General features: G+C 34.7%; 1 protein-coding gene across 1 annotated transcript; it reads left to right on the forward strand.

Moving 5' to 3' along the window:
* The first annotated feature begins 10,548 nt into the window (after positions 1 to 10,548).
* Positions 10,549 to 11,478, forward strand: LOC109678169 (olfactory receptor 8B3-like). Its single transcript, XM_020153826.2, has one exon. The coding sequence runs from the start codon at positions 10,549 to 10,551 to the stop codon at positions 11,476 to 11,478; it is 930 nt and encodes a 309-aa protein (XP_020009415.1).
* The last annotated feature ends 9,086 nt before the right edge of the window (positions 11,479 to 20,564 follow it).

Raw genomic sequence — 20,564 nt, forward strand, 5'->3', positions numbered from 1 at the left:
AGAATAATATATTTGCAGTAGATAAAGCAGATGATGTTAATAAAGCAATAATGTTATTGTACACATAATATATAACAACTCACTAATATAAAATTATCTGAATAACAAATACACCATTTAAATGTGGACAAACATTTTTTTACAAAAAACTTCTTAACATGAGGCAATCAAATGGCCAATGTGCACATGCAAGCGAGCTTAACTTGCTGCATCCTGTTATTATACAGACAATAACTGGACAGAGCTCTGTTGCTCACCATGCTGTTAGCCCTTGCTGCATTGCCTGGACTACATGTCCATCTGTGGTAGACACATCAACCTCTAGTTGGTGTCTGTATTTGAGATGATGAACTACTGGCTCTTGGGCACCTCTAACTATCAGATAATCCAATTGCTAATTCATTGAGCTCTTTGAGAAGAGCTCTAGAATTTGCACCGTTTCTGTTTTTCCCATTCCTTGGAAGGAGAGCTAATCTTCCTAGATTATAAATATTCATATTTTCTCATTGCTAACTTTTTGTTCTTTCTTTCCTGGAATATCTGCATAACTACTTTTCTATTTTAAAGATCCTCTGTTGAAAACACATAGCACGTTATTTTTGTTGACTGGTTCCTTTCTTTTATAGGGAACCACTTTATGTTATTCTGAGAGACTGTCTTGCCATGTAACATATATGTTTTGTTCAATTAACACACACCAAACAATGATGACTAGGATTCATTAGAAATAGTTACATAATAGAAGACTTTCTTGCTAAAATTAGTTTTAAAGAGTCTATTTTTCTTCCCAAAGTGACAATTAATTTGGGGATTCTAGTGATCCATTTCACTACATGGGAGAGTCCATCTGAGATTTTAAAAAGATAAGGTCAAGTCAATCAAGTGTACAAAGTCAGACACAGCCCTCCAACAAGACTTGATCCCATCCTGCATACAGGACACATTTACACCCTTGAATATTCAGTGTCATAATTTCTTCTATCACAAGCTGCTTTGTATAGGTGGATTTGATATGCATTCCTATAAATAAATTGAAAGTGCCCTAAATGTCTATGGTACAAAGTTGTGTGATAGTATATTCCACTGTATCACATATATCTGCATAATGCAGAGTGGGTGGTAAGGGAGGGGGTGGGGGCAGGGGGGAGAAATGACCCAAGCCTTGTATGCACATATGAATGATAAAATAATAAAATAAATAAATAAATAAATGCCCACTAGGAAAAAAAAAGAAAATCAATTTTCAATTCACAGTTATTTAAAATGAAACATACTCCACCATTTGATATTTGCCCTTGGATTAATCAATTAATTACACCTAGCTTTGTGTTTTCTACATATGGGAGAGTCATGCCTGGTTCATATGATGATTGCAAAGGTAAGACAAGGTAAAGTAAGATAAGTGCATTTAGCACTATGACAGGGAGACGGTATCTAATAGTGGCACAAAATTTCAGTTTACTTGTTTGTCTCCCTTATCAGAGTGAGGAACCCCAGAGAAAGTCTTCTGGTTTACATTCATGGTGCCTCCCAGCATGTGAAAACAAAACAGAACAAAATAAAACAAAAAAGTGAGAAAGACTGTGGGGTTTCAGGACTCCTGTTTCTTCTCTCTGATAAAAGAGAGCTTCTCATGAGCTGTGCGCTTCAGCCATCAGTCTCCTGGCTCCTGTAGCCTCAGTGTGCATCTTAGGTCTGAGTCACTCAGCCAGAGATTGTTGGACAGGAATGGATGGTATAATGTACACTTGTGGTCTTTATTTATTTCTGAAAGTCAGTAACATGGTCGAAAAAGAGCAAAAATGACATTAGCTCAAAATTATAAAACACATAACACTCTTCCAACAGGTGAAGCACAACAACCCCATACCTTGAAATTTAAAAGATAGATAAATGAGCAGTACTTGCCTTGGAATCACATGAATTCCCATACTAACTTAGAACAAAGGAACATCAGTGACAAATCTTGATTTACACTTTGCATTCCCCACTTGCTCATAATTTTGTGCACAGGTATCTTTGGAAGAATTGAGGGTAAGAATAGAATAAATGCAATGCTTAAAATTCCTTTTATGAGATACTCAGACCTTTAATATCCTTAAAATGTCCATATAGACAGATAACTATCTGTATTTATTCCCTCTATTTATATGTACAATACTAGAAGTTTATTTCTTGAAGAAAGTGAAGAAGGTTCACAATCATATGTGTGCACATGTATCATATGTAAGAGAGTTTGCCATATTTAAAATAATGGAAGAAGGTAGAAGTTTCACTTCCTGAATGTTGAAACCATTTATCTTGTTTCTCCACTTAGGTCAGACAATGTAGAATACTAGGATTACAATCTTCAGGTAATTTGTTAAGATCCTTATTTAGTAATCAAACCAGTCCACCAAGGAGATTTAACAGTATTTCCACTAAAATCTCTCCATTGAAATGGGACAATGTACAGAGATGCCCTGCACACAACCTGAGGACCTAGTCAGTCTCCTGACACTCTTTAGTTGGCCACCATAGCCTCCAATTTGAAACAAAATGAGCTGCACTCTTCTTACTGTCTCTGACCTGCACCCCACTACATATATATATATACATACGTATGTCAATAAGCTGTGTCTGGCCAGGGGTACACTAGGTCAAATGTAGATACTGGCCATGACGGTATGAAAATATTGCTGTGAGTTCCAGAGGAACAGAGAAGGTAGGGACTTGTTCTACACAGCAGCAAGCTTGATTGGAACATTTTCAAGATGTCTTCTTATTACAACTCCTTGCTTTTACATCAAGAAACCCACAGACTAGCATGCTATGTAGCTCCCAGATTTGCTAAGTTCAGAATGGCTTCCTGTTCTACTTCTGCTCTTGTGTCAACTTCCCCCACAATATGTCTTCTTATTACCTTTCTTATTACTTCTCCCCTATGCCATGCCACCAGTCCACCTTTAGATCAGCACAGAGAAATGCATTCAAATTAAGGCCATTTCTCTGACTCTTCCACTGTATGTTTTACATAATTCTATGACCCACATAGATGCATGAGGTCTATTCCCAAGCTCTGATATCAACAAGTTATTGTTGTCTATGAGTCGTTGCTAGCTCAATTTTCTGTGTACTTAATGAGACATTATATTCTGTCATTTTGCTGGTGTGTTTCCTCTTGAAATTTCTTGACTTATGGATAAATAGAGCTGAGTGCTAAAGATCATTCTACAATCATGTAGTTGGATAAGTAGGAGTGAATATTGGGAATACTAGGATGACAGGAACCACTACAATTTAGTACCAGGTTCATTTAAAGCTTAAAAAGCACCTGAACTTATATGGAAATAGGAGGAAAGGATGAGAATCACTGTATTATACAGTATTGATTATTATGAGAGTAATGAGGAAAGATTCTGAATGTCTTCAGTAGAGAATAATAGATGGCTAGAAATATTTAATACTTAATGAATATCTACTATGAACTTTGTATTATCGTAACCCCCAAGAACAAAGTAATAAAAAAAAGAAAGCAATTTGCTTTGTGAACTTATACATCATTTATACAGAGATATAAGTTATAAAATTTAAAGTTTTCAGTGTAACACAAAAATAAAATGTTTATTTTTATAATGGAGCATTACCAGAAATGATCACAGCATAAATGTAGATAGTCCCTAATTTATAGCCATTGAACATACAAGTTTTAACTTTACAACATTGCGAAAGTTACACACACTTAATATATACTGTCTTTTGATTTGAATTTTGATCTTTTCCTTAGATAGTAACAAGTAACTGATATATTTGTGATGTCCAAATTGTTTTTGTAAGTACTGTGAGAACATTTAAGGCAGGCTAGGCCAAGCTGTGATGTTCAATCAATGAGGTGTATTAAATGCATTTTTAGCTTACAATATTTTTAATTTACATAGAATTAATCTGGTCATAACTGCTTCATAGGCCCAATAACACGTGTTCTTACGGGTGACATTTGACTATTTCCCCTACCCAGTCAATCATTTAAATCATCTTTCTTGTCTTTTTCATTTAAATACCACAACAATCAATGAAATATTTTTACCATTTCTATTTTACAAAGATGAACCTGGGCACAGAGCAGTAAATAACTTGGCTGAGGAACAATAGTTAGGAAGTGTAGGGTAAGGACTTTAACATAGACCTTCTAAGTCTATAACCCCATTCATTCCTATGGGAAGTTTAGAAATTGCCATACCCCAATACTGAAGTGTTATGTCTGAGGAGTAACTGGATACTCAGAAAATTCCAGTAAATTAAATAAAAAACACTTTAGTATAAATGCAGCCAATTTGGAGTGATATTGGACATTTCTCAGATGAGAAAAATCCTGAAATGAGTCACCGCACTCCCTGCAAACTTAGGAAACAAGAAAACCAACAATTAGCCTCGGTGGAATGTATCTATCAAAGTTGTAGGGACAAAGAGAGAAAGAACCACAACAATAGATTTCCCTTTAGAGATGTAAGTGATGGGGAGATGAGAGTTCAATACCGGCTCAAGCATGTAGGATGTAAAACCCGTAAAGAAAATGGAAGGCCCAAGTAAAATATTGAGTCCCAGGGACATAAAATACACCACGGTCCAGTATGTAAACACGATTGTACTGTTTCTCTTTTATTCTTGGGATCTGTTCCCTGAGGTGAGACTGAAAATGTTCTACCAGTTTGTGTTGCTCTATAGAGTAACGTGGAGTTCCGTAATTACCCCTTACTGTTTATAAAACTTTGGTAAATGTATAATCACTGATGATTCAAGGTTTATAGTGTTTGGAGAATGACAGTGAAAACACTGTTGACTCATTTGTGTGGGACGAAGAAGATTAAGGACAACCTGAGGTAATGAAATGGTAAGCAATAGTAGAAACTCAAGCTAGGAAGAAGAAATTTAGAAAGTAAAATAATGAGAAAATGGAAACTCTTGCTTATTTTCTTTAGTGAGCAGTAGAAGTAGTTAAGCATTAAAAAAATTTCTCTGTATATGTTATTTGATACTGAAGAAAGGTTCAGCCTAGAAGGCAGGAGAATTTGGTAACAACTAAATCCATCCAATTACCCTTGGCATTCAATTGCTGTTTCCATAAGGAATTTGAGGTATTAAAACCTCATTTTTAGCAGGATATGGGGATACCATACTGTACTTTGTAGATGGAGCAAAGGGATTACAAGTTTGAACTCAACCTGAACAAAAGTTAAGAAGACCCTATCTCAAAACATGAGTGCAAATATTAAGATTGGGGCATGGCTGCAGTGGAAGAGTGACCGCCTAGCTCACGCAAAACCTTGTGTTCAATGTCCTTTGCCACAAAAACATAAAAAGATAAAACATATTTTAGCTAAGAATAGCAAGAATTCAAAATGTGTATTTGCTGCATAAAGCAAATGTGACAAGGTCTTTTTGAATGTAGGATAGTTTTGTTTTTGCAAAAATAGGCAAAAAATTAACTAAGATGAAAAAATTTTAATCTAATACCAAGTGAAAATTTAAATATTTTCTAGAGTAATAATATATACTATTTGTGCATTTCCCTACTTGCCAATCAATGTTCAGGTACTGCAAAACATAGCATAAAATAGTTGTTTGTTCACTTGACTTCAGATGTACACAATTACTAAATGCTTTATATGATTTGAAATATTCACTCCTTCTGTAGCCAATAGCTCCAAAATCAACATGAACGATTTTTACTAAATGAATTCTACTTATATAAAACAGATAACATCAGTTAAATCTCTTTTTAATTTTTGCTTTTTTATGTTGTCTCTTTTGGTAAAATGTTTTTTCTTACTGAATAAAATTTTATTCCAATAAAAAATCATGTTTATACTGTATATTTGGTACTTTTTGTAGGTAATAAAGAGTTAGGTCCACTTGTAAATTTCATAACTAATTGAAGTGGCCAAGTGTGCACTAAACCCGATTACTAATCTTTCATTTGAAGATGTTCAAAATATAAATAAAATTGTTTCCTCCTCAGAAAAATTCAACTTCTTTTAGATTTTAGTCATACTTTTATTCTATTTGTAAAATTCATTTAAAAATTAAAAGCACTATATAAAAATTCAGGGTAGCAAAATAAGAAATGAGGTAATTTAGTTGATTTTGTTAGTTACAAAAGACTACTTTTTTTATTATAAAGGAGTGTAACTAAATCTGGATGGTTACATATGCTACATAGAATTACCCAATTTTTGTTTTGTTTTCTTTTGTTTTGTGAATGTTACTAAAGAAATTATGACAGGAAACATAATTCTAGTGGTTGGGAAAGAAAGTTTTCTGATTATAGCAGAAATTTGTTTAACGGAAAGTTTCTGTAAGCAGGTTGCTATTGTTGCTCAAAATTAGTTTTGGAATGACCATCACCATGTACTCTCTGATTGAAGGCAAATGAAATCTAAAGTTAACAGGATGCTTTGAGTTCTGTATCTTATTTCCTCAACCCCTAGTCTTCATTAAACCTCTCTCCACACCTATTTACCCTAAATTTCACTGACAAACACATACACACACACGCACACACACACACACACACACACACACACACACACAGAGAGAGAGAGAGAGAGAGAGAGAGAGACTTCCACTCTTGTGTTTCATGACATGATTACTTAACATTAATTATATGAGAAGGGGCACTACTTCTCTACTGTGCAAACTCTTTCAGGCACGTTTTCTGCTCTCATCACCATAGAGACAGGGCTTAGTAGGAAGTACTTTTGAATTCAGTAGGAAAATGCATATTGATTAAATTATTTACACCTTTAAATAAACACATGCAAAGACATTTAGATAGGCAGAGGCATACATAAATATCACTTAATCATCTTGTAACAGTTAAGGAGGTAGAAATTTGTGACAGTATCTATAAGTCACTAATGCAAGTAAGTAACAGTCACTGAAAGAAATACAGGTAATTTTCATAATGCCATCTGCTGGGAGTTATGTCCTACACAAGATAAATTCCAAATGGTCTTATAGGCAAATTTACTCTAAATATGAAGTTTATTATCATATCTGATGGAGACTAATATAGAATTTTTGCCATAAGTTTGGCATAGTCTACCATTGGGAAATTTCAGTATTAATTAAGGTGATCACAAAATGAAGGGAGTGGTTCTTCACCAAGGCTTGGCTATACAAACCATGAACTTGAATTTTTTTCATAAGATAATGTAATAAAATTTTTATTGTACTGGGGGTATATTGTGACATTTAAACTAGTTCTTACAGTATACCATAGTGGAATTCATCCTTTCCATCATTCTTTTTTATCCCTCCTTCCCCATTTCTTAAATATTTTCAACAGGGCTGATTTTTCCATTTACATATCTTACACAGTGAGGGGACATTTTACCTTCTGAGGGGCAGAGCTTCTGTCTTCTTCAGTAAGAGACTGGTAGAATCACCAGCAATCTTTAAACTCTCCTCAGACATAGAATTGAGTTAGCCAACATCAACCATCAGTGTAAAGATACACTGTGAGTATTGTTCTCTGTGAGTAGGTGCTAGTTCAATCATCTGTGTGGATATTGAAGACAGAGCTTATATACTGCAACTATACTGATGCCATTCTTCCAAAAGTTCTGGAGTTATGGAAGAAGAAGACCATGTGTTCAGACCTTAATCTAGCACCATGTAGATCACTAAAACAGTAGCGAATGTAACCAAATAATAAAATATCAATTAAGAACCATTACAATATGGTATCAAACTTAAGTAAAACTTGAAAGGACTTGATCTTGTATGAGGGCTAGGGAAACAGATGAAAGTCATAGTAATGCATACCCTATTATTCATCATGTGAGAAATGAGGGAAGAGTTCAGACGCCTTTAGATAGAGAATAATTTGATTTCTAGAAGATTTAATGAATATCCCTGATGTAGTCTGTACAGTACTTGCCACCAGGAACAAAGTAATAGGCAAGACAGAGCAATGTATGTTGTGAACTATGCACCATTTACAAAGAAATATAAATTTAGAATTCATACCTTACAGTGGGACACATGAATTAAAAAGTGATAAACTTCTCTTGATTTTCATAATGGAACATGCACCATAAATGATCAGAACAACTATAGGTGGTCTGAAAAACACAGTGATTCAACTTATTTCATTTTATCACAGTGTGAAAATAACACATATTTAATAGAAAGTACTTTGACTATGAACTTATCCTTAGTGGGTATAAAGTGGTCTGAATATTTTATATGACCAACTATAGGTTTATGTAAGATACTGTGAGCACATGTAAGGTAGCCTACAATAATATATAACATTTTGTAGGTTAGGTATAATAAGTGCATTTTCAATTTACCATGAATAATTTACATGATCCTTTCATACATTACAGAGCACCTGTGTTTTCAGCTGTCATTAGACTATTCCCTATATATAGTCCATTACTCAAACCATCTTTTTATTGTTTTTCATGTAGCGATAGGATAGTTCAAAAAATTAATGAGTTTTATCATTCCATTTTTACAAAGGTAGTGACACATAGAAATGTAAGTAACTTCTCCAGGTTATTATAATTAGAAAGTGTAGGGGGGATTCAAACACAGACCCTATCATCTATAGCCCTGTTCTTTTCTAAAGGATTTTATACATTGCTGACCTCATCCCTGAAGTGTTACAATTCAGGACTCAGCAGGATATAGGCAGTAGTTTGAAGTAACTATTAAATAAAACTTCAGTAGAAATGCAACCCAACAGAAGTGATTTTGGAGCTATCTTAGGTGAAAATTTTCCTGAAGTAAGTTGTAGCACTACTAAGAAAATTTCAGATAAAGAGAAAAGGAAGTATGGACATAGCCTCTGTAAAATATTTCCTTTAAAGATCTAGGAAAAAAGTGCAAAAGATCCAACATAGATTTCCTGTAGGAGATTAAACTGATGGGGATTCAATATTGCCTCAAGTATGAAGGAAGTACAATCCCTAAAGAGAATAGAATACCTGAGTAAAATATTGATCCCTAAGGAACAAAAGGCTCATCATGGTCTACTATGTAAATGCAATCATCTCATTTTCTTTTAATACCTGGAATTTGTTGCCAGGGAAGAGACTTAAAGAGATTCTAACTTGCTTATAACCAAGCTTGTCATTAAACTTATGAAAAACCATCTGGTGTCTCATCAGGTGACAAACGAAATTATATGGGCTGTTTATTTTTTCCTGTTGCTTTAGAAGACTAAAGTTCTGATTATAAATATGACCAGTAGCCCAGAAAAATTTCCAGGGAATATGAATTATTAAATTTGTTCTACCTCTTCTTAGATCTTCATATTGCCTTATCTGCTGGACCACAGATATAAATCACACTGATAAAGAAGCACCAAAGTTTTCCCTCCAAAGGAGGGTAAGTTGTGAAATCTATTTATATTAATGTCTTACATTTTATTTAGCACATTCATATATTATTAACATGTAAAATGGTATATATATCACAAACAATTTGTTGTTCTGACAAATACATACATTATGACATGACTTAACATTGAAGTTAATTAATACATCCATCATTTGTACATAGTTAAGCTCAAGTGTACTTTGATATATGTGTATAAAAATAGTTAGAAGATAAATTTAAGATGCAACCTGTTAGCAAATTCCAGGTACAGCATTTTTAACCATTGTTATTTTAAGTGTCCTAAACTTAATCACATTGCATAAATGAACCTTTTCATCCTTTGACCAACATCACCTGATTTTTGTCTCCCACTGGCTCTTCCAATCAACTCCCTTCTCTTTGCTTATGTTCTAGTTTGCACATATAGAAGTGACGTGTAGTATTTCTCTTTTATCATCTTGCTTATTGTGCTTAGCATATTGTTCTCATATGTTGACATGAAGTGTAAGGCTGTATAAGGTGCCATTTTCTTTAAATTTGAAGAAATGTTAATATTCAAGTGAATTTGGTAGGAGACTCTCATTGAAAGTAAAGCCAAGAACGTCAAGAAAGACAGTAGACACATGGGCTGCAATGTCCTCATCAGTAAGTTAACTCTCCATGGACAAATCTCACACTCTCTTATTTGTGCATTTTCTGCACTAATTTAACCATTTCTAGGCTAGCTTTCTTTTATTTTAGTTTATAAACAGTGTTTGTACTTCCAGCTTGACTGATCTGCATTGGAGGTCAACAACAGGGGCTCAGGATTCTATTTATAATTTTACTACTTAAGGAAGATATGAAACAGTGAGGAAATGATGAAATGAGAACAAACTTATACTGTTCCAGCCACTTCTCCCTTCTAATGGTCATGAATCTATATGACAGCCCTGGACATGGAACAGTAAGATAAGTTCCTGATAGTCTTTACTGTATTAATTTTAGGACACTAAGAAGAAGAAGGCATTGTCACTTCATCTAATAGAAGTATAAAAGACAGGTTCTCTGGCTGAGACTAGTTAGTTTAGACATTCTCACTAACCCTCATGCTTATGGATAAATAAATATTGGAAATTCTGGAATATTCTCTCATGTCATGCTTTTTTTTTCTGTGTCCACAGATTCTCTCACAGAAGAATGGTTCTTTTGAATGGCTCTTTTGTAACTGAATTCATTCTGCTAGGCTTAACAGACCAGTTTGACCTTCAAATACCCCTGTTCTTCCTATTTCTTGTAATATATGTTACCACTGCATTGGGAAATTTGGGCTTAATAATTCTAATTTTATTGAATTCACATCTTCACACTCCCATGTACTTTTTCCTTTTGAATTTGTCTTTCATAGACCTCTGTTATTCTTCTGTGGTTACACCAAAAATGGTGATGAACTTTATGTTAAGGAAGAATGTTATCTCTTACATGAGCTGTATGACACAGCTCTACTTTTTTTGTTTTTTTGTCATTTCTGAATGCTATGTGCTGACATCAATGGCCTATGACCGCTATGTGGCCATTTGCAATCCACTTTTGTGTAACACTGCCATGTCTCCTAAAGTGTGTTCCTACCTTGTACTTGGTTCCTACTTGATGGCATTTTGTGATGCCATGATCCACACTGGGTGCATCCTGAGACTGACCTTCTGCAATGGAAACATCATCAATCACTTTTTCTGTGATCTTGTCCCTTTACTCCAACTCTCTTGCACCAACACCTATATCAATGAGGTAGAGATTTTCATAGTGGGAGGAAAAGACATAACTGTGCCTACTATCATCATCTTCATCTCATATGGTTTCATCCTTTCTAGCATCCTCAAAATAAGGTATACTGAGGGCAGGTCCAAAGCCTTCAGCACCTGTAGTTCTCACATTATTGCTGTTTCTCTATTCTTTGGATCATGTGCATTTATGTATCTCAAACCCTCTTCAGCTGGGTCTATGGATGAGGGAAAAATCTCATCTGTGTTTTATACCATTGCGGTTCCCATGCTGAACCCATTTATCTACAGTTTGAGGAACAAAGATGTCAAAGTTGCCTTGAGAAAAACCCTGAGCAGAAGGTTTTGATCAGAAACTAAACCTATCTGTCCCTGTAGTTAGAATGCAGACAGTTTCTTTGTGTTTACTTAGTGTATTTTTTGTAGCAGTTTTCTTATCTCATTTCTTTCTTTCCAAGCATAGAGAAATTTGGGATTTGTTTTATCATGAGATTCTGTTAATAGATTTTCTCTATTCCCCCACCTTCTGCACAATTTCTCCATTTAACATTTTTTTCTGATTAAGAATATTATTTCCCTGTTTCATTTTCATTATGGATTTTATCCTAACAAAAAGTAATGAGTGGTCTGCCACTGTTTAAAAACAGTAAAACTAGCTTGTCAGTATGGCAGTGAGTAAGACAGTTCTTTGTCTCTGTTCCTTCCATTAAATCTTCCAATGGGCAAGAATTGTCATTTTCAGCCTCCAGTCTTTCCACAATACAGACATTTCAGCCTGAACTATTAAATATATCATACTTTGCAACTATAAATACTATGCCTCTTCTGTGAGATGTGTTATATTTATTTGATAAGGGTAAACCAGCACACCCTAAACAGGTAGCACATATTAATGTGTGGACGGTTTCTGATGCTCAAGAGATTATTAATTTACTCAAGTCACATAGATCCTTCAATAAAAATGTCTAAAAAATCTACCAATCAATTGATTTCAAGTCTATTCCTTTTCTAGGGTGCCCTTGGTCTACTTCATTGAACTAATTTTATTTCACTAAACACAAAATATGATGTATTTATGCCTGTTTTAGAATTTGACTGTGCTTTGCCTCTTGTTTGAACCTGGAGAAATCCAAGTGTTTTGTTGCAGTATTTTTCGTTTAGTAAACCACTGATAGCTCTTTTGATAGGAAATTAGAAGCCTGTTGCACCAATGAAGTTGGAAGATGATAGACTAAGTGTAGTTTATTTTGGAAAAATAATTTGAACTGTTTTCAAGGTGTTTTATTTGAGAGACCAGGGATTTGGGAGAGGATGTAACTCACATACCAAGACCCTAACAGACACATAACCTATGAATAAGAAATCTCATTGTAGAGGACAATCTTTAAAAATTTAACAGCATTTTAATCCAAATTTGTGTTCTATTAAAGTACTGTTAGTAGTTTCCTCTGGTCATAAAGCTTATGTAAAACATATATCCATGATGACTCTAGGTTAACAATGTTTTCGGAATGATATTGAAAATGCCGAGGAAACATTTGACATCAATGAAGAAAGCAGAGTATTTCAGGAGATTATTTAAGAGCAGTTGTCAAACATAAGCCAGGACAATGGGACATCCTGATAGCTCTTCTCTTTTATGGAAGGCCCTTGAAATATGAAGTTAATAGGATTCTCCTGGATATGACATTGGTTCATTTTATTTCATACTAAATAAATAAACCCAAAGTAAAGGAGAACTTTGAAACAACTAAGTCTCTCCTGTTTTCCATGGTTTTCATAAGGTTTTCTCCTATAGAATCCATCCAAGATACTGAAACCCCCTATTTCAATAGGAACAGCAGTGAGAATCTGAAAGGTGTATTTCGTGACTCAGACACATTGTTATGAAGTCTCTTTCAGAGTAGGAGTATTGTTAATTTTCTTTTTGAGAAAAAAGATGAGTAAGGTGGATATTGTTGATCTAATATCAAGTGACATTTTAAGTATTTTCTAAAATAAATGTAATATTATCTATCATTTTCTTATTTCCCATTTTCTATTCAATCTTTAGGTACCATGAAACTTAGCACAAATTGTATACTGACTCTTTTGCTTGTGTTTAAACTTGGTTGTAAGGTTCTTTCCATTTTGATTTAACATAATGTCCTTGCTGGAATTTTTTTTCTTTTTGAAGACAAATTTATTCAAATAAGAAAGTATATCTGTACGCTTTGTTACCTTTTGTAGGAATTGCAGGGGTGTGTGTACTTCTTACTGATTTCATTATTATTGAAGTAACCACAGCTGTGTTAAACCATACCACTAATCTTTTATTTGAAGAACCACAGCATACAAAGAAAGTCTGCTTCCTTTTCATAGATCAACTTCTTTTGAAATTTAGTTCTGTGGTTTCAGTCTTTTTTGTAATGTTCCTTTAAATGTGAATTATAAGGGAAACAAAGCTTGAAAGAGATCGGTTAACAGCTTTACTTCAGACCATAAGCACTATATGTCTATTTGGATTTCTTTTTTCAAATGAAGGATAACCAGGTCTGGCTATGTGCCTGCATTATATACAATTACCCTTTGATTTGTTTGTTTTATTTTTGTAATGTTAACAGCAGTTAAAAAAATTGGTAAAGGAACTATAATTCTCCTGACATTGTCATAGATGAGAGTAAATTGGAACATATGGGATTCAACTTTCACAGTTTACTAGGGTAGGATGTTTCCTACCAGTAGTGGGAAAACTTGGACTTTTGGGGCTGTAACAGAAAATGATCCTCTTAGATAAACATGGGAAAGTTCCTTGAATATACACTGAATTTGTTTAACAGACTTGCTCTAAGCAGGATGCTATTATTGCTTGGGATTAGTTTTGGAATGACCATGACCAAGTGCACTACGGTTGAAGGCTGACGAAGTCAGAAGTAAAAGGAAATTTTTTTATACCTTTTTATTCTTCAACACATAATCTTTATTGGACCCATCTCTCTCCTTCCCTTTACTCTTAAGCTCACTGCTACCTGCCCTCTCTACCATCCCATACACAGTGACTTCAAGTCTTATATTTTATGTTTTCCTCAATGGACCTTGACCATTATGTGGCATTGTAGTCCATTGCTATAGAAGGACATGGTGTCCCACCAGATCTGTTCTATACTATTTGGTGTAAACCTCTGCTCACAAAGGCTGCTTGTTTACACTCTCCTCAATGACAATGTAATCAACCATTAATTGCACATCTTTCCTCAAGGCAACAGTTCTCATTGACATTGGTATTAGTAACACACTCAAGGAAGATCACAATACTTTAGTACTTGTAATTCATACATTTTTACTATTTTGATTTTGGGGAATCAGGGGTCATCACATATCTTAAATCTTATTCTTGATCTATGGACCAGGGAAAAGTTTCTTCAATTTTCTACAATAATGTAGTAGTTACTCTTTGATCCACAGTTTGAGAACGAGATGAAAGATTTCTACAGAGTAAAGTTGTGTTTAAAGTTCGTAACAGAGGCACATTCTAATTAGAAGCAGTACTGATAAAAGGCAAGTGAAGAGCCTTAAATTTTCCTGGTATTTTCATGAAGATTTTGTGAGTCGCGTGACTTTTATAGAAAATGATACGTGTCAGTTAGTAGACTTGTGTTACCACCTCTCTTATGGCCAATATTGTCATGTTCCTTGAATTTATTTTCTAAGGGAACCTTCAATGACAGAAAGGACTATGTTAACTGTTTTTAGAATTGATGTAATGATATAATAATCAAGACAGTTTGTTTTTGTGTTAAAGATACCCAAATACATCAAATGGAATAGAGGACTTGGAAACAGATACTAATTCATGCAGTTATTGATTTTTAACAATTCAGCAAAGTAATTCCAATGGGAAAGGAAAAATGTTTATATAATTGATGTTAGAATACTACATATCCATAAAGAAAACAGTAGACTTTTACCTCTAAGTCCTATCTGGCACTATAAGTCTTCTAAAATGGATGAAAACTATTCACAGAAACTAAAAGTTTCTTAGTTATATCCCAGAAAGCATTAAAGTCAGAAAAATAAACTTCATTAAAATGAGAACAATCAATAAAATATTTATAGGCAAACTACAGGCCAGAAGCATGTTTCCAATTTATACTCCAGAGACATCTGCTGTCTCCAGAATGTATAGCAACTCACTGATATAATGATATATCAATAATAAAAAGACCATTTAAATGGAAAAGTTAAAAGACATCCTGAAGGGAGGTAATCAATGGTCAATATGCACATCCAAGTTTGCTTAACTTACTGCATCTCCTTAATATACGGACAGTAGTTGAATAGCATTCCCTTGTCTACTAGGCTGTCAGACCTCACTGCATTGCTTGGACTCTGCTCCTTGAAGAGCTAGAATGATTGTCATTGCTCCATTTTGATTTTTTTTTCCATGTTGGTCCTGAAAATCTGTGGGTGGTACCTCTACTTCCCCAAGTCCAGCTCTGGGGAAGTCTCAACCTTCAGTAAATCCAAGCACTAATCCTACTAAGATCCTTCTCTGGGATGCAATAATCTGATTTTTGCTTCATTTTCTGTTTTTCTCTAAACATGGTAATGATAACCACTTTTGACATTTTGCTTTTTCTTTATTTCAATATCTGTGTAACTATTTTTCTCTTTTAAACATCCTCTGCTGTAAAGATATATGCTAATTACCATTTTATTAGGCCCTGTTTGTTATGTGATTTTGACAGACTGTCTTCTCACATCAGTTATATGCTGCTTAATGAACACTTGTGTAACCCTGATAAAAAGGATTCATTAAAAATGAACATACTGTAATATAATCTGCTCAAATTATATTTTAAAAGTGTTTTATTTTTCTCTCTGAAGTAAGAATTAAATCTGGACATTCTTTGACCCTGTTCAGTACATGGGATAGCCCATCTGAGAATAAAACCAGATAGAATCAGTTTGATCAAATGTACAGTGAGCTTTCAATACACATCCTCATATCCTCTACCTTCATATCTTATGGTATGCTACATTACTGATGCTCTTTTGTTGTCTTTTCCTTTCTCTCCTTCCTCGAGTTCCATAGAGTAGCTCCATTGCTACAAATATGTTCTACAATTGAGAATGTATATTGAAAACTTTTGAAAAATGGGGGATGGTAGGTCAAGGAGTAAAGGAGAATATTCTAAGGGATTGAACAGACCAAAGTAAAGCACACCCACACTGGGCATACATTGAGACACCCCATTGAATGTCAATTCAAACATTAATAATGAAAACCAGAACTAAAAAATAAGCATGGTACTTGCAGGGGAAGGGGATGTTCAAGTAGAATGAGAGAAGGGGAGGATGAAGGAAGAAGATTAAGGTGACATTGTACAGTTGATGTACTTCATACACCTATATGAAACAGAACTAAAAGATCTCTTGCAACTGCTCTAAGTGGGGTGGAGTGGGCTGATGGGGAGAGATGATGGGGGCAATGTAAATAATGTACAATCAAGATTGTTACTACAAATCCCCCCATATAATGAATATATCTTAATAAAAATGTATGTTAAAATGTACAAAGAGACAAACCATCCCAAAACATGACTTGACCCCATGAAGCATATAAGATCCATTTACATCCTTGAATTACCATTTCACATTCCCTTTTGACATTGGGTATTTTATCTAAGTAGATTTGACTGGCATTCCTGTCATTTACTTTGAAGATCCCTAAATACCAATGGTACAAATATGTGCAATAGCACATTTCTTACTATAGCACACAAATTTGCATAGTATAGTTGCTAAACAGCAATTTTAGATTCGCAGTTGCCAAAAATGAAATTTGCTCCACCATTTGATGTTTTGTCCTCGGAACAACCAGTTAATCTCTCTTAACTTTGGGTTTTCTATGTATGAGAGAGGAATATCAGCTCTAAGTGTTGTTTTAATGGTGAGAAGATGGAAGGTATACAAACAATTTTGTCACCACTGTGACTGATAGACAGTAATTAGTGGTGGTACAAAGTCTCAGTTTCCTTGGCTGTCTCTCTGATCGAGTGAGGAACCCCAGGGCAAGACTATTCACTTTGCATGCTTCATATATGCCAGTGGAAAACCCAATAAATACATCCAAACAAAAATATATTGGAGGAAGACCATGGGGTTTCTTTTTCTATATACCCTCTACTCTGAGTAGATTAAAACTACTCTTGATCTGGGAGTGCTAGCTGTCAGACACAGGTTCCTGTGGGCTTGGTCTGCTCCTTTGTATTGTCCTACCCATTCAACAAGAAAACACTAGAAATGGCAGGCTTAATGTAAAAATGTTGATTGTCTCTATTCCTTCCTGAAAATTTCAAACATGGTGGAAATGGAGTAAAATAAGACATCAGGTCAGAAGTAAAACAAAACATGAACAAATATGAAACTCCAAGAAAATAACAGCAACCTCCATATCTTGGAAGTTAAAAAGTAGATAAATGACCAGTATTTGCCTTGCCATATCATGACTTCTAACAAAAACTTAGATCAAGGATACCAGTGAACCCTCCTGATTTATACTGCACACTGTCCATTTACTCATAATTTTGTAGCACCCAGTAGCTTTGGGAGAAATGAAGGTGAGGACAGAATAAATGAAATGCTTAAATGTTCTTTTATGAAATAAATAGACCTTCATATGTCCTGTACATGTCCATGCAGGCAAATGGCTACCTTTATTTTTGCCCTCTACGTACATATAAAGTTTATTCATTAAGGATTTATTCATTAAATAAAGTGAATAAAACTCATGACAACTATTGGGCAGTTTTAATATGTCAAGTTTAGTTTTAATATTTTATGTGAATCATCTCATTTAATTCCCACAATCTAGTGAGTTTTTTCATGAGCCTCATTTCATAGATATACACAGGTATATGTAGTTATTAGTATACATAAACAAGGGTCAGAGAAGTTAAATTACTTAACAACAATTTCATGGTTTGAATGTTCAATAGTTTGAATTGGAACTCAAACTTGAATGTGCATTCTTATTCATTCAATCTATTTGGTGAGCATGTCTTTTGCAGTTTTAAAATATGATCTAATGTTTAGATCATAAAGGATGGAAGGAATTTATTAGGAAGGGCAGGTGACTATGTCACTGGACTTTCTCCTTATAGAGGTGTACTGGATAAGACTGAAAAAGAGTGCTACTCTGTATTGGGAACTAGCTATTACTGGTAGAAAATGTTATGCTGAGCAGACCTTTGAGTCTCAAAAGATGCAAAGTTGTGACTATCACATGATGTAAACACAGGCTTAGTAATTTCTACTCTCAAGGGACTCAGTTAACCTGGAAGAAAATTATAAACAACAGAAAAGTTTTCTGTGCTTCTAGTCAATTTCCTCATAATTATGGTGCATAAAATATGCTCTCATTTGAATGAGGTGATTTTCTGGAAGCTCATCTGAATTGCTTCTTTCCTCCTTGCAATGGAGAGAATCTTCTGGATATATAATTGAATAAAAATTATGTCATATAACTAGTGTCCCTCGTCTATCATGTCAGAAAGATATCAGTGGTGTTAGCTATCATCTCCTTCATTTCAATGAGGTGATATTATGCAGGCTCACAAAGGTTTTCTTTATTGCTAGTGATAAGAACCTTTTGTAGATACTATCAAATATGAATCATGATATTTTCTCCAATCTCCCTCTTCTTGTTAAGTCAGAGACATTACCTACTTCATCATCAAAAACTTGGAACCTCTCAGGTTAGTGAGGAAGAAGGACCAGTAATGAAGCCTCCAAGGGAACAACAGTGAGCATTGAATCATCTTTGCCTTGATATTTTCCTTTCAGAACTAAAAGTGTATATGCTATGGGCTCTGGAAAATACCACAACTTTCTTGCTCTTTTTGGTTCAAATCCTTTAGTGAAAAGATAGAAGGGAAAAATGATATTCAGAAACATTGCAAATACTACCATCATGCATACGTTGTGGATAGAGACACAAACCACCAGTGAGAGAAAAAGAAATGAAGATTCTTTAGATAGCAACATGGGGAGAGTTGGTTTGGATGTCATGCTAGTTGTCTTCAGACAACCCTGAGCTAGGAGACCAGAAATTCTAGCCTGTTTCTGGCATTAAAGAGCGAGGGCTCATCCTACAGAACCCACCTGTGAAACAAATGGTTGTGGAAAATGATTCTTCACTGAGGGAATTTATTCTTATGGAATTAAGAGACAAGCCTGAGCTCCAACTGCCCCTCTTTTTTCTGTTCCTGGTGGGAAACTTGTACTTAATGAATCCAACTTCCCTGTACTCACACCTTCATACCTACATGCATTTTTTCTATTCAATATGTTTTTCATACTTTTCTATTATTTATTTGTCTTTACCCCTAAAATGCTTATTGGCTATTTTCATAACATCATCTCCTTCACTGGTTGCATGACTCAGCCATTTTTTCCTTCTGTCCTTTGTTAACTCTGAGTGCTATATGCTCACAATCATGGCCTATGGTCACTGTGTGGCCATCTGTGAGCCCCTACTGTGCATGGTGGTAATACCCTCTACCACCTCTTCTCTGCTGAGATTTGATCCATGCAATGGTTTGCTATGTACGATCAGGCTCATCTTTTGTGATTTGAATACAGCCAGACGCTACATGCTTGACATATTTCCTCTCCTCCCACTCTCCCATGGTAGCATCTATTCCAAAGAGCTTGTGGGTCTGTTGCCAGTAGTACATGTCATTTTTATCCAGCTTAATTACCTGAATTTCATGTGATTTTACTCTTTTTAATATCATTCATATGTCATCAGGTAAGGGTTGGTCTAAAGCCATAGGAACCTGTGGTTCTCACATAATAACTGTTGGTCTATTCTATGGGTCTGAGATACTCAATCAAATCAAAACATCATCCTGTGAGTGGGACAGGGAAAGTTTTTCTCAGTATTTTATTCTTATGTGGTACCCATACTGAACCAATCCATTCATTTATACCCTCAGGAACAAGTATATCCAAATGTCTCTGCAGAATATCACAAAGTGAGTGAACCAATATGTCTGCCTTTCTCCCCCCCTCCATTGCTCAATGCTTTTCCTCCTCTTTCTTCTCCTTCTCAGAGACTTTCTTCTTTCCTTCTCTTCATATTTCTTTCTACACCATAGCAGCATTTATACAATATATTTTGTTCTCTCTCCATGCAATGTAACTGCATTGAACTATTTTTTGCCTTGAGACTTATCTTTAATCCCATGAAAGCACTGATCTGATCTTTATTCTCTATCTGATGGAGACCCATGGACTGGTAACTTTTACTATAATTTCCACTTTGGATTTTGGTTAGAGAATTGATACCATTAACATTCAAAGTTATTATTGAAAGGCATGACATAGTTCTTATGATTATATTTGTTACATAGTGGTTCTATCTTCCTTTTTCTTTATTTGCTTTTCTAC

This window comes from Castor canadensis, chromosome 2 (genome assembly GCF_047511655.1).
Source record: "Castor canadensis chromosome 2, mCasCan1.hap1v2, whole genome shotgun sequence".
Lineage (NCBI taxonomy): Eukaryota > Metazoa > Chordata > Mammalia > Rodentia > Castoridae > Castor > Castor canadensis.

Bases quoted from the DNA above. Each gene is read 5' to 3' on its own strand.
- LOC109678169 (XM_020153826.2), top strand. From the start codon at position 10,549: ATGGTTCTTTTGAATGGCTCTTTTGTAACTGAATTCATTCTGCTAGGC.